Consider the following 15692-nt stretch of genomic DNA (forward strand, 5'->3'; position numbering starts at 1 on the left):
GGGGGGGGGGGGGGGGATGGACATAGACCCAGAGTCAAGGAATCTTTACAAATCTTGTTTTCTGTACCAGAAGTGATAAGTACCCCATTCAGTAACTCCTTTGGCCCTGGCCCAGCTAAGTCATAAAATTTTTTATGTAATAGGTAATAGTGCCAGGAGCGGGCAATTTTGGTGCTGCTGAAGCTACGTTTGTAGCACCAGGTGCGGGCCGGTCAAAGAGTTTATGAACAATAGCAGCACCAGGCTCAGGCCAAAATTCCTTGCATGGTCAAAGGTCACAATTACCTTGCCGTGCCGTGCCCTCCACCCGCGCGTTCTGTTACCATGGTAGTTATCCCTTACGTGGCCGAGTTCGTGAATGGGTCATCATAAAAGTAGCACGGCTCTGGTAATAGTGAATGCAATTTTTACTGCTTGGTGCAGGCCAAATTAGCTCGGGCCAGGAGCTGGCCAAAAATGCATGAGTTACTGAAAGGGGTATCATTAGTTAGTGCCATGAGTAAGCAGATTGGTGACTATAGTTTCAAGTTTGTTCGTGGCAGATCTGGGGGTGGGCATGTCAAATTGGGGCCAAATTTTCATATTATTTTCTTTTTTTTAAACTCGTCAAATTTTCACCAAACTTTTCAGGTATCATCACTAGAGTATAGAATGTATATATACTGTATATATTACAAATGAGTACCATTTTCCACTTGGGGCTCCCAGGGGCACATTGCCCAGGGAGCAGGGAAGGCAGAGCCCTTAAATTAAGGAATCTTTACAAATCTTCTCTGTACCAGTTCTAATAATTACCTGAGTTGGTGCCTTTAGTAAGTATATTAATGACTGTAGTTTCAAGTTTGTTAATGGTAGATTTGGGTACCAAATTTAGCGTAATTCTCACATTTTCATATTTTTCTTGAAAAAAAGCATATAGTCAAATTTGTTACCAAGCTTGACAGGTATTATAATGTGGGTAACAGAACATATCGAACAAATGGGCACCATGCCCTCACCCTCCTTGGGACCCCTAGTGAACTCAGAGCCCTCAAATTAGAGAATCTTAAACAAAAAGAGAAGATAATGAATAAAAAAAGACATCCTTAAAACCAGAGATCCTATGAGTAAATATATTAGTTAATGTACTTTCAAGGTTGTTCTTTGTACATCCAGGGGATGGGGAAGGAATTGGGGCCAGTTTTTACGTTTGGTCTTTCTTTTTTTAATACATTGTCTAATTTTTTTCATACATTGCAGATATTTCTGGCAGTGTGAAAGGATATAAATTAATGCATGCTCCCTGGTAGTCTTTTGTCAAGACCCTCTCGCTATGTGACGACTATCTGCCTAACGGGTGAGCTAAGGGAGCCCTGCTGAGCGAGGGCCTTTTGAGATCTGCTTCACACATTATATTATTCGTGACATATGAACCCTACTGAATAGTCATATAATTGGGTTTCGGTCGACCGATGGAATGGTACGCTCCCCACATCCTCTGTCTTAGCGTTGTCTGGCTTGTTCACATGCATTACTGACCACCACAGAGACTCCAACCCCAAGCACCTTCTGATCTGGAGATTCTCCCGCCTGAAACCCCTAGCAAACGGGAGACTCCAAGTTGATGTGTGCAAAGCGCAAAGTTCCTAGGGTTCCAGATGCTCTCTGGTGCTATTTAAGGTTTATTTTCTTCAACACACGATAGAAATAAGTAAGAAATCCTTTCCAACGGGAGACAAAGAGCCAGGGCGGGAGAAATGAAATCTTAAGCGGGAGAACGGGAGATTTTGCAAAAATGGGTTTTCGGCGGGAGATCTCCCGTCGAAAACGGGAGAGTTGGAGTCTCTGCCACCATTGGAAGTATGTGGTATGATTTGCCGTATGCAGATTGGGCTCGGTTAGACAGAAATGAAGATTGGTCGATCTTTTGCTCTCTAGTTCGGAGAGCAAAAATCGGTTATTTAAAGGGCTAACATAAGGGTGCGAATCAGATCTCAAAAGGCCCTCGTGCAGTCCACCTCTGCTGAGCCCACTTCGTTCGCCCCTAACCCTAACCCTAACCCTAACCCAACTCACCACCATACAATGAGAGGGCCATGGCAAAAGGCTAGGCACCTGGAGGCCCTCAAAGCTATCCCTCCCCCCCCCCCCCAAGGTGTCTATGTTCTAATATATGATACACCTACACTCAATTAGTATGTATAGCCTAATGTTACATGGAACTTGAACCTGCAATACTCTGGTGAGTGGATTGGAATTGAAGTGGTTTGTTGATTTTAATAAAGTATGGGAAAAACATACTCAGCCAATAGGCTGAAAGGCTTGTTTGCTTCACAGTGAGGAAGATTACACACATGTCTGCAATATTATATCATGCTGTATATCAACATGATAGAATGATTATAACACATTTGGCAAAATTGAGTAATGCCAGTATGGCCCAAGATTTGCAGCATAAAACATGTAGTGACGACAAACAATGTAGAATAAAAGGAATTTGTAGTTGTTGACATTGTTAATATTGTTGAGTGCATGAGATGCTGGTAGTCTGTGAAATTCTTGAAGCCAATGCACTGTGTAGCCATGTGGTTCAATCATGTTTTTGCTGATACCCCCATTTCACAGAGATTTGTACTCGAAGTATATCTGATCGCATTCTGACAAATCCGACTTGTGCTGGTCAACTATTAGGTCAGTGTCATACATGTCACACATGATCCTCATTGGATGATCTTGCCTCATCAGATCATGCCCAACATGTCTGACACTGACCTGATAATTGACCAACACAAGTCGGATTCATCAGACTGCCAGCTGATACACTTTGCTGGGTGGCCGGTAGCAAAAAATTTTGAATCCGACAAGTGACCAATGAAAAAAAAAAAAAATTGTAGAACGGGGGTACTAAATGTTCATCTTCTTTGTCTGGTGATCACACAGACGGTAGGCTACATGTAGGCTTCATGAAGGGATTGTAAACTCTTTCTTTAGTTAAAGCATATAAAGTTACAGTCATTCTAATCCTGTGTTCTAATCTTAGGCCCAGAATATATCATGGTGAGTAAGTTGCATTTGATGAGCCATCTGAATTGTGTACTGAAGTACTTCAGATATTGTACAAACGATGCTCTTCACCTATTTACGTTTATATCTTTGCTGATATGGCAGTGCCAGTCTGTGTTGGGCTCTAAAACTGACACAATGTTTTTCCTTAAAGTATTTTTGTTTTTGTTTTACCTTTTCATAGATATTTTGTCATTGTTTCAAAGACAATGATTTATTTGACATTTTTCCCCCTAAGAAGAAAGATAGCAAATGCTGGCATAACCTGGTACGTTTGTTACTATTCATGGATCATTTTGACTTTAAACCCTCAGAAAGATTTCTGTGCTGCCTTTTGTTCATTACAAAATTATATGATATGGAGGAAAGAAATGATACAAAGAAATTGATAAAGATGATAATAAAAAGTACTACAGGTTCACTAATTAAAGAAAGAACTTTATAAGGAATACAAATGGTAGTGATGGGTATACTACAGTGAGGCATTTGAAATAGAAGTCTAATTTTACCAGATTTAAAAAAAAATACAGACATAATACAATTTGTATATCAAAAACTCATTTTGTCTTAAAATCATGCTCATTTACTCATTGATAGTGAAATGTGTTTAAGCCCTTTAGTTTTCTCATTAACCTTTCAGATAGATGTGATTTTTGTGTTGCGGTATGAAATGATATAACTCATGTAGGAATTTGTCTGTTGGTTGTAGTATCAAGTTTGGCAGAGCTTAATCATTCATCACCTGTGTAAATTGCTTTATCAGTTTGAAGTCCAAATCAACTGGGCCACCCTGTCCCAAGAGCCCTCAGGGAGAGTCCACACAAGATATTCCCTTCCTCTGATAGGAGTTTGATGTCAGATGATTTAAGCACTTTGATGAACTTCCAATTATAAGCAGGGTGTCAAGACCAAATGAAGTCTTGCTTGTGATTCACAAGTGTAGACAGTGGATCTGATGTACAATGTAGTGTTCCATTCTTCTGCATTACTGAGCAGATATCAAGCTGCATGATCAGGGAACTGTGATATTCATTTGTGCTTTCTTCTTGAAGTCTTCTTGAATGAGGCAGAACGAGAACATTGTCTCTATTTTTCAACTTTATTGCTTGCAGTCTTGCTGTATTTTCTAGGATGTGATACACTATTTAATCACCTACTGTCACTGAAGCTCTGTTCACACTCCTGTAGACTTTCACAGAGAGATTTTACGGGTTCTCCACCTCCAGGATTGATGCAACTGATGATTTCATTGAAGTTGGCATTTCAAGCATAACTCATCACTCTGACTTGCAACATGCGTCCAAAGAAGCGAGGAATGTACCAGGTGCTGTTTGTGTTTGGTTGCGTACATCATTCAACCAAGGAGGTTTTATACATGGAGTTCCAACTGGCTGTAATTATTCAAACAGTTGTCAGATTTCTATTGACGTACAAAAGAATGCCACAGGTGCACTTGTGCCTTTGATGATTAATGTTCCAAGCCGCTGACTTGCTGAGCAATCTGAAGATTCATTTTGAACGTTATCATAATGTTGGCCATATTTTGCTTATTAATTTATTAAATGAAATGAAATTTCACTTAATAATAAAGCATGTAAAACAAAAGTCAATTCCGTTCAGAAAGTTGCGCATAAGTATAAATCAGAGCTGTATTATGTGAAAATGTTTAAAACTGTACCATCCTGGAAAGCTGGTTTTATCACTTTTCCACTTAATTTCCCCAAATGAAACTAATATTTGATAATCTTCAAGTATAATTCTTTATTGATAGATACAGTTGTATATCAGATTAGTGCCCGCGTATGCCCAGTCGAGTAATTTTCATCTTCATGTCAGCATTTTTTCCTCAATTTCTGTTCATGCATCCTCGTGTCTGTACCACCTACCTTTAATAAGAAGGGATAGCGAAAAGTAATTACCATCACAAAGACATATCTTCCTTTGAAAGTGGCTGGTGATTATGCAATGAGACATGGGTCAATTGTCTTCGTATCCGCGCAGCAGATCCTGTTTGGCACATGCTTCAAATATTTTTGAGTGGCGGCTTCGAACATAGATCAAAGGGAATAACTCTGTTGTTACTCCATCTCTTCAACCTCCTTGATTCAACAGAGTTGTGGTTTGGTCATAATGTAGAAGGACCAGTTTGATTATAACACGTGCCCTCTTATTTGATTTACATGCCTCTGTAAAAAGGAACTAACATCCCCCTTTGAATAATGAGGACGTGGAAAATTTCCTTCAGGTTGTATCATGGCTGAGGTAGAGAGATATAATACAGGAATCAGTGGCTCTGTATAAACTATTGTTAAGTTTAAATTTAAATTGCAGTTATTCATTAATCAGCATATCACATGGAAATAAATTATCCCATGTTTGATGTTTCATCAGATTTGAGTATTCAAAAGCAGGACTATACAGATGTTCCTGAGTATTAGTGTGACCAAGGAGGTTCAAGAGATGGAGTAACAACAGTGTCATTCCCTTTGATCCCATGTTTGATGCTGCCACTAAGAAATATTTGAAGTATGTGCTAAACTGGAGCTGCCTCACAGATAGGATGACAATTGATTCATGTGGCATTGCATCATGACTCGTCACTCTCAATGGAAGATATGTCTTTATGATGGTAATTACTTTTCGCTGTCCCTTCTTATGAAACATGAGCAGTACATAAAGGTGCAGATAAAGGGATGTGCGAATAAAAATTCCACAAAAATTGATGAAATAAGAATTAAAATTACCCGACTTTACATGTTTTTACACTAATCTAACAAAAAAATTAATAAAGCACTACACTTGAAAATTATGCTATATCAGTTTCATTTGTCGCAAGTGATCAGAAAGATGATGAAATCGACTTTCCAGTGAAGGTGCAGTTAAAAAATTTTCACAACATACGGCTCAGATTTACACTTTTTGACATAATCCTGGACAGGAGTTGCTTCCTTTTTCATTCCCCTTTCATTAGCTGAAATTCAGTTTCCTTTAATACAAAGACAAACAAAATATAGCAGACATTATGTTAGCGTTCCAAATGAATCATCTCTTTGCACAGACCCCGTTTACAGTGCGGGACTGGGCCGAGCCGCCGCCGAGCCCCGCAATTTTGTTTTTGTTTTTTTACACTGCCGGGCTCGGCCGCAGTTTTAATTCAAAACTTTCAATATTTTGTGGTAGTGGCACTCTGCTGGTAAACAAACGCAATTTGGTAAGTCTGGTTTTCAGACCCTTCGCCAACTGGATTCCGTGGCAACGAAGTCGCCGTTTGGGCTAAGGCCTTTGCCGAAGGAAAAATCATTTTACAGGACAAAACCACCTTAAACTATACTAGTTTTTGACGTTGAGGGGGTTAATATCCTGAATAACGAAATAGTACGGGCAGAGGGTTTGGAAGCCAGACTAAAATTGGCTGCGCATTTGGCCCAGTTTGCGTTTACACTGAGAAAAGGCCGGGCTCGGCCGCGGTCGAGACCACCTCCAGAGTGTGGCCAAATGCGTGGCCAATTTTGGCCCCGCATTTGGCCTTTTGCGCGTTTACACTGAAATGAAAGCAGGCTCGGCCACGGCCGAGCCTCGCACCGTAAACAGGGTTTCAGAAAGACGGCGGCATCGAACCCCAGTCATCAAAGTCACAAATGCACCTGTGGAATTCTTTTGTACGTCAAAAGAAAACTGACCACTGTTTGAATGTTTACAGCCAGTTGGAACTCCATTTCTCAAACCTCCTTGGTGTGACACAACAGTATCATCACAAGTAATGAAAAGTTGGGTTCCACTGTATCATACGTGTTTATATATGCTCAAATTATATTTTTTCCACGTCTGTAGCTGTACATTTAGTGACACTGTTTTGATTTTACTGGCAAACTCCTTAAGAATCTCATCTTTTTCAAATCAGAGCCCAAAGTTGAAAATGATAACTACGTTTGGTTATCAAAACATTGTACAGTAATTGTGCAGATGGGATCCTTGCTTTTATGACATGATCCAGGTACTAAAAAAAATTACACCTACACTACAGAAAGTCATCAAAGGAATTCAAGTAAGCTACCAAAGTGATGATGACTGAGTATGGTTAAAAAATGTGCTCTGTAAATACAGTTATATCATTGGATATGTGACCATGCATCACAAAACAAACAAAAAGTCGCACCTCTTGGTTTTACGTGATGACTCAAGAAAGGTGAAACGGGTCAACCAAGTCAATTTTGAGTTTCCCATATTTTCTGAAAGAGCTATTCTTCTACATTATTCTTGAGTTTGGTATCATAAATTGAATGGGAAAGTGGGTTTTCAACAGTTTTTCTACAACCCCTTTTTAGGTATAGTAGTGGTCTGATCAGGTTTTTCTGAGAGGCCCCTTTTTTTTTCTTGAAAATCCTTTCCACACTCTTCACTTTCAACTTTAATAACTTTTGAAAGGATGATGCTACTGCTTTGAAAGTTGAGATTTATCATGGACAGAATGTGTTAATAGAGCATGCTCAGTTTTAGATTAATCTGAATCCCTTCATTGTTGTTGCTACAGTGGTTTACATCATGTTTTTTGTCGGATTCATGGCACAGGTAGCACGACTTAGCAAATATTAAAGATAATATAAAGTTTTGGTACCTCAAAAGTTTCCCTGAATTTCCTTGTCTTAGTTTGTGTTTCAGGTTAAAGTACCTTTCATATAACTAACACAGTGAGACTTACTCGCCCCAAAGTGCTCTCATGTCTTAGTAATCATGCAATTAACTGTGACCAGCAGCCCCATACGCATAGCGTAATGGGGCTTCGCATTGTAGCATTCAGGATCATGACAGATTTAGTATCGCGGGTAAATATCAACTTAAAATCCAAACATTTCTTCAATTTGAAGACTTACCAATTAAGTTGAAGTATTGAAAACAGGCTTCGGGCAACGTTTGGTTCTGCCAATAGTCCCTTTCTGTTTGAGGACCTTGGGAGAGCTATATATGCTGTATACTACGGCCAGCGCATGCGCACACATCACATGCGCACAAATTTCAAATCCATGAACGGATAAGATGTTTGTGTGCGCATGCGCTGGCCGTCAATTCAGTGTAGCTCTCCCAAGGTCCTCTCGACCGAGTCACATTCAGTCATCAATTCGAACAGAAAGGGACTATTGGCAAAACCAAATGTTGACCGACGCCTGTCTTCAATACTTCAACTTAACTGGTAAGTCTTCAAATTGAAGAAATTTTGGGGTTTTAAGTTGATATTTACCCGCGATACTAAATCTGTCATGATCCTGAATGATGCAATGCGAAGCCCCATTTAGCTATGCATATGGGGCTGCTGGTCGCAGGTAGCTATGCGTATGGGGCTGCACGCTGCTGGTCGCAGTTGTTATACAAATGATGCACAGGATAGAGTGCGTTAGTGGAGATGCAGCTCACTCTCGGGTATTTACAATGTAGTGCAACATGCACTCGGCTTCGCCTCGTGCATGTTTCACAATTGTAAATACCCTCGAGTGCGCTACATCTCCACTAACGCCACAAAATAATCCTGTGCATCATTTGTTTTATAAAATGGGTCGAAAACTAACAGCATTTTTCACGTACCTTTGTGGGTCAATACCAGTCAGCTACATGTAGCACTCGTCGATGTTCGTCCCAAACATTTACGCACGTCGCACTCGGAAATCCCGCACATAAGTACTGTACGTATAAGAGTATACGTACGCCACACATGTTATGCACACAAGAAAGGCCGGCCGGCAGCCCGAACTAATGCTAGAAGTTGTTTACAGGATTGACAGCGCGTATAGTAGCGCGCGACGCACTTGTAACAACTGATTGAGTGCGCACTGCTAGTGTAAACATTGTGACGTCAGGCCGTGCATGTTAGTGAGAAATTGATACATGCACACGTGACTCATTTCAGCGCTTTCAATTGGCTACATTCTTGAACCCATTTTATAACATGCAATAATGGTTTCGTACAATACGTGTACTACCTCGCCGCCGTACGGCGGCGGCTCTGGTACGAAACCATTATTGCATGATTACTGAGACATGAGAGCACTTTGGGGTGAGTAAGTCTCACAGTGTTATGTATATGAAAGGCACTTTAACCTCAAACACAAACTAAGACAAGGAAATTCAGGGAAACTTTTGAGGTACCAAAACTTTATATTATCTTTAAGCGTTTGAATAGACCCTGTACTTCAGAGCCTCTTTTCTCAGTTCACACTTTTCCACAGTGTGTGCTTTCTTTCCAGTATAGGTTAGGAGAGTCCATTTGAATTGAGTGATACATCATTTTAAAGCTTAGAGTCTGCTCTTTCAGAATCTGCCCTTAAAGGACAAGTTCACCTTCATAGACATGTGGGTTGAGTGAATGCAGCAGTATTAGTAGATTACATCAGTGAGAGTTTGAGGAAAATCGGACAATCCATTTAAAAGTTATGAATTTTTGAAGTTTCTGCTCAGTCACGGCTGGATGAAAAGACTACTATAGCTTATGATGTCACATGAGTACAACGATATAAAGAAAGAATAAAGAAAATTCAACATATTTCCATTTTTCTCGCGTAACAAGAGGACACTCCACTTCTCTCTTTCAGAAGGCAGGGAGAATGATATTACCCTTAACATACGTCAGTAGCAAGTCGAAGAAATGTGCACGTTATTCAAAAAGTAAAGTTTTGTGAAATTCTCCTTTTATTTTCCTTATATAGTTGTACACATGTGACATCATATACTGTAGTAGTCTTCTCTTCCAGCAGTGACTGCGCAGATACTTAAAATATTCGTAACTTTTGAACGGATTGTCCAATTTTCCTCAAACTTTCACTGATGTGTTCTACTAATATTGCTGCATTCTCTCAATCCATATGTATATGAAGGTGGACTTGTCCTTTCACTAAAATTCCATGTCTGGTGACTTTTTTTTTTTTTGGTTTTGTGGTGCAAGGTCACATATGGTAGACTAGAATGAGGGAGGGGTGTAGGTGCCCTACCTTATTGAAAGGACATTTTGTAGACTCCATGGTTTATAGGAGTTACAAGATTTATTTTAGCTTTCTCGTATTTAAAAAAAATAACTATCCCGCTTGAGAAAATGCTACCATAGCCTTTTTGAAGTATCTTACAAGATCGTCTTTGACAGGGAAATGTTTAAGTGATCTTCCTTCTGTTATGCCTTGAAAACCATAAATTTGCCCAATTAGTTGCAATAATAGAATATGATTTTATTCCTGTTTTCATGCCCATGTTGAGTCATAAGTTGGCTTGTTCGTAGACCTGGTACAATTAAGTTTACTGAATGAGACATCATGATTAAGATTTAAGTTTTTATTGAAGTTAATGAATCCTATTATTATTGTCCAAGTAGGAATAATTAGAGGGGAAACTCTAGCTAGAACCCTTGAAAATAGACCATCAAAGGGATCTGTAAGTGTATTATTAGTATTATCATTATGATTATTGTAAATGACTGTATTATTAGTATTTTCATTATGATTATTGTAAATGACTGTATCTACATGTAATTTGTGTGATAAAGGTCAAGGCTCGAATCAACCCTTGGTTGGGAGTGAGCCAGGTCACCATTTGAGTGACATCTTCAGTCATGACAGAGCCCAGTAGACTGCACATTCCAGTCCCAGCTATCATGTGAATAGAGAATAGTCCTGGTTAAGTCTATTTCAGTGATGTGCATGTGCATGTTTTGGGGGATAAAACTCAGAGCCATCTTGATGAAAGGCTAGCCCCTTGGCATGGAAATCAATCTGGCACACGTAGGCCAAAAAATAGGTAAGACATCCTTTCTAATGGAAGGGCATGGCATTAAAATTTGTGTCAACACATCATGCTTTTAAATTGATCTATTAAGCAGGGTGGTCCACGAGGGGTTTTAGCATGTCGCTGCCACATGCTAAAATTCTTGTGCAACATCCTCAAAGTTTTGTTAAGTCGTAATATTGATAAGATACACAAACAGTTGCAATGGTTGTAGTGACTGCTTTTCCAATATCTCAGATTCCTATCTGATACATTGCATAGAGTAAAGGATTCACTGGTACAAATTATATTGTGTGTGTTTGTGTGTGTGTTTATGTGTGTGTGTGTGTGTGTGTGTGTGTGAAACTTGACATTTGTGAGAGAATGCAGGGGGCTGGATAGGCAGACTATACCTCCAACATTGCTGGCAGGGTAAAGGTAGTCCTGCTGCTCATGCACATAGATGCACGTCGTGTCGTAATGAATCCGTAGCCTGGTGTAGAGGGCCGTCGTTAGACATGGATGCAGATTCAAGTTTCATCATTCTCCATCTCTCTCCTCTACCTTCTACACACTCATCTCAAGTCTGTTGATAGTCTGCGCCTGCATCTCTCCTATTTGGCACACTGTGTACCATATCAACACAACCGGTCTTTCTCACCTATTTGACTTGTTGATAGCGACCAATGTCATGCAAACAATGGCATTGATACACAAAGCTGTAAACTGTGAGATAAATCATTTTTGATGTTCTCTGTCTTGCGTTTGGAGGATTTTGCTGTAGGTTGAAGATGTTCTTTTTATAAACTAGTGACCAACTCACACTATCTTCTCCTTTTCAGAGATGGATATGCCATCATCGAGACAGTCTTGTTGAGGAGAAATTCTGATTATGGCAATGTTGTTACTCCATTGACAGGAACTTTGCAGCCCCCAGTTCGTTCAGTGTTCAGTGTGCAGAGTTGTCATTTGCTTCAATGTAACACCATCCACTGCCATTCATAGCAGTCGTTTCTCAGTGCTGCAATTGATGCACCAAAGAGGGAGAAAAGTCATGAGAAGAGCTTGATGTGGGAGAGTTACATGCAGCGTTAAACTGGACCAACAGTTTGAGTTTTTAAGACTCGCCTGTGGCCTTGTCATTCGCAGTAGTTGGACAATTGTGACCACTTCCATACAAACATCACAAACTTGGTTGTCTCATCCATGTTGTGATTAATTGTGCATGCGTTTTCATGCCGACATTTTGCCGTATTACCTTAAGGGGATGTTTGTACTTCTTGCACTTGTTTTGAATGTAGAGGATATTCAGTGTACAAAACAGTGAAAAGTCCTCCAATTTTTTACCAGTGAAGTACATTTCTTCATTCAGAAAGGATTCACATTTTGCCCTCAATCATGTCTGGGAAAGGAGGAGCCAAACAAAAAATTATGGAGAACAGTCTGATGGTAGACTCTGATCCAGAGAAGGTAAGTTGGGATTTAGAATGCATGCAAATCTTACTTTCTGTAGCTGAGTTCATCCACATACTACTGGTTGAGATGAGGATTGAGCTTTTAATTTCTTTTTATTTTGCGAGATATCAAGAAACCACTTATGAAACACCACAGAGCATACAATTCTAAGAGAATTTCAAAGTTATTCGATGAAAATTGGGTTTATATTGGCTGAGATATCAAAAAACTAAATTCTAAAAAAGCAATCCTAATAAAAGGTGGGCCTTACCTTTTATTAGGATCACTTTGTTTTAGATATATCAGCCATTTCAAAAACAATTTTCATCAAATATACTTCAACTCCCTCATAAAATTGCATGCTATTTCATATTCATGAGAGGTATCTCATCATATAAAAAGAAAAAAGTTGGAAACCTGAAGCCCCATCTCAACCAAAACTATACCATACCTTTAAATGTCTCTGCATAAGATATGTCAAAAGTAATTATAGAAACATGGAGAATTCCAGAGATACCATTTGGAGAAAGGGAGCCAGAATGAAAGAGTCTTGTGAGTAGTGTATGTGAATTTTGACAAGTAAGGAAGTTAGCAAATATTCAGCTACTGATTGCAAAGTAACAAAGACAGTGATTTCTGAATTGTGTTTAGATATATATGCTATTTGTGTTTATGTCAGACCTGTTTAAACACCCAGAGAGAAAGAGGGAAAAGAGAGAAAAAAAAAGTAAGAGAAGGGGAGAGGGGGGAGCAAAATCAAAGTCTTCCACATCAACATGTGATGACAGATGACTTGCTGCCATATCCTGCTGCTAGCTAATGGAATTACAGGTAGTTTCACTAATGACAGGACACAAGGGCAATACTCATTACTTGCTAGCAACATAACTTGTACACATGCTATCGTTATCCCAGTAGACATACATGTAGTCAAATGGCCACACAATTGGAAACATTTGCATGAATTCAGAGGGCTTCATTGAAGTTTCAGTGAATTTCGTAGATGTGCACCACAGTATTTCATGGTCAGTGTGTTTCATGTAGCTGATTGAATGTGCTGCCGCATTCAGGCTGACTCTGTAGACTGTGCACTTGTTGGAGGGGAAATGAATGATTCAAGCAGTGCTGCAAATATTGGTTGACGGTATTCTGCTTTCTTTTCTGTTTTTAGCATGCATCGCGTCCTTTGATGGAAGAACTGGGGAATCTAAGTGATGCAGAGTTCCTCACTCAATTGAATTCCCCCTTCTTCATCGCTCTTATATTGTCTTCCTCCAATGACCTAGCACAAATTTGTTAACATATATGGATATAGCCTCTGTTACAATAGCTTACAGCAATTATGAGCATTTTTTTTTATCATTCATCATGTTAAATGCTGTTGATCTGTATGTTGATTGTGGTGTGTTTGTTTGCTTTTTTTTTGGGGGGGGGCTGAGGTAGTGTTAAGAAGTAGTTGGAGTGGAGCAGGTGAGATAGGCAGGTGAGGCCTATAGATTATCATTCCCCCTCCCCCATTTTTATGCAGAATTTATCTGTAAATAAATCATTCATGGTGGCATATAGTTTCTCTAAACTACTGAGATTAACAGAGCTTTGCTCAGTTTTGATGCTATGGGAAAATATTAAATGTTGTGTGTACACTGTGCATGTGTGTATGTGTGAGAGTAAGATTTAGACAAGATCAGACTTTGTATGTTATATATTGCTGTTAAAAATGTTGGCATTTTAAAGATCCAGGATTGTTAGGATACATGGTGTTACAGTGGCAATAGAAAACTATTGTGGCAATACATCAAATCATAGCTCCCTAAACATAGTAAGAAAGTAATATTTTGTGTGTTTTGTTGGTGTTAGATTGAATAAAGGGATATCAGTGGTCTAAGTTATGATTCTTAAGCAGTTTTCCAGGTAATACTCGAGTAACATGTCAAATGCATTTGATGATGAACTCCTTTGTTGTTGTTGTTGTTTTCTTATTTTAAAACCAGAGGCAAGTTCTGCATTTTTGTTTGAGGCAGTTTTCCCAAATCATATTTGGACTGTTGAGATGCTGAGATTTCTCATGCTGAGATGATAATTACCTGTTTGTTTTCGGTGTGCTGTGTACTGTATGTCATTACCATTTTCTGTCTTTCAAAGGAAAGGAATGGTGTCCCTATCAGAGGTTGTCATGCAGCAGTGTTGGTTTAGAGCATAGGCATGACCCCAATCCCCCAGACGAAATGCTCCAGTCGTCTTCAGGCCCCCAGACAAGCGAGATGACGTCTAGCTTGCCTCCCTATGGCTTGGCCTATACCCAGAAATAGATGGGAACTGTGGTTGGCTGAGATATATGTCTGATTATCAGATGAGGTGTAGGATAGAAGGCAGCCATGAGAGCTTCAGGGTATCACATCCCAAATATCTACCAGTATCTTGTGCTGAGTACAGACACCAAATCTGGTGACCAAAGGGTGTAATCAGGCTGTGCAGTGTGATTTTTTTTTGTTGCAAAGTTTACCAACAGTCTAGCATAATTTTTGTAGTTTATGTACATTTTATATGTACCAGTGGGCTCATCAAATAATGAATTAATTTTTGTAGACTTAACAAACAGAATATGCACGGAGATTGAAGTTCCAGTTTTCATATGCACCTGCACGGCTTTTGTCAGAATCAGCTCAAAACCGACACAAAGCCCAGAAATGACATTTTTTTTTATGGTATCTATAAAACAGTTAATTGATTCAGCTCATGACAAATTGCCAAACCCGTTCAATTTTCTGGAGTTTCAGAAATAATTTCAATAAGTATTTGTATGGTATAAAAACAGTATCAAAAGAATCACTTCTGTTAAAGTTAAAACCCATTTTAGCCAACAAACAGTACTATTCAAGGACTTTTCACTGAGCCTGGCATCATGCCAGCATTTTTTTTTTCTTGTCAGTCTCTGCAAAATTATCTGTTTAAATGACAAGTTCACCTTCATAGACATGTGGGTTGAGTGAATGCAGCAATATTAGTAGAACACATTAGTGAGAGTTTGAGGAAAATTGGACAATCCGTTCAAAAGTTATGAATTTTTAAAGTTTCTGCTCAGTCATGGCTGGATGAGAAGACTACTGTAGCTTGTGATGTCACATGATTACAACGAACGGTATAAAGAAAGTATAAAGAAAATTCACCTTATTTTCACTTTTCTCGCATAAGAAAAGAACACTCGACTTCTCTCTTTCAGAAGGCAAGGGGAATAATATTATCCTTAATATGCATAAGTAACAAGTCCAAGAAATGTGCACTTTATTCAAAAAGTACAATTTTATGAAATTCTTTTTTTATTTTCATCATATCGTTGTACGCATGTGACATCACACACTGTAATAGTCTTCTCATCCAGCAGTAATTGCGTAGATACTTAAAAAATTAACTTTTGAACGGATTGTCGGATTTTCCTCAAACTTTCACTGATGTGT

The 15692-nt window shown here is 39.1% G+C and overlaps 1 protein-coding gene across 1 annotated transcript in view; it reads left to right on the forward strand.

Annotated features, from left to right (window-relative positions):
- Nucleotides 1–11267: 11267 nt before the first annotated feature.
- Nucleotides 11268–15692, forward strand: part of LOC139708629 (electroneutral sodium bicarbonate exchanger 1-like) — a gene marked incomplete at its 3' end in the record, with an annotated part of 88219 nt that continues 83794 nt past the window's right edge. Inside the window, exon 1 of the mRNA XM_071620569.1 lies at nt 11268–12252. Coding sequence (XP_071476670.1) covers nt 12181–12252 — 72 coding nt within the window. The remainder of the gene's footprint in view (nt 12253–15692) is intronic.

Source organism: Diadema antillarum, unplaced genomic scaffold (assembly GCF_040938485.1).
Source record: "Diadema antillarum isolate AM-2024a unplaced genomic scaffold, OU_Dant_1.0 seq00001357_RagTag, whole genome shotgun sequence".
Lineage (NCBI taxonomy): Eukaryota > Metazoa > Echinodermata > Echinoidea > Diadematoida > Diadematidae > Diadema > Diadema antillarum.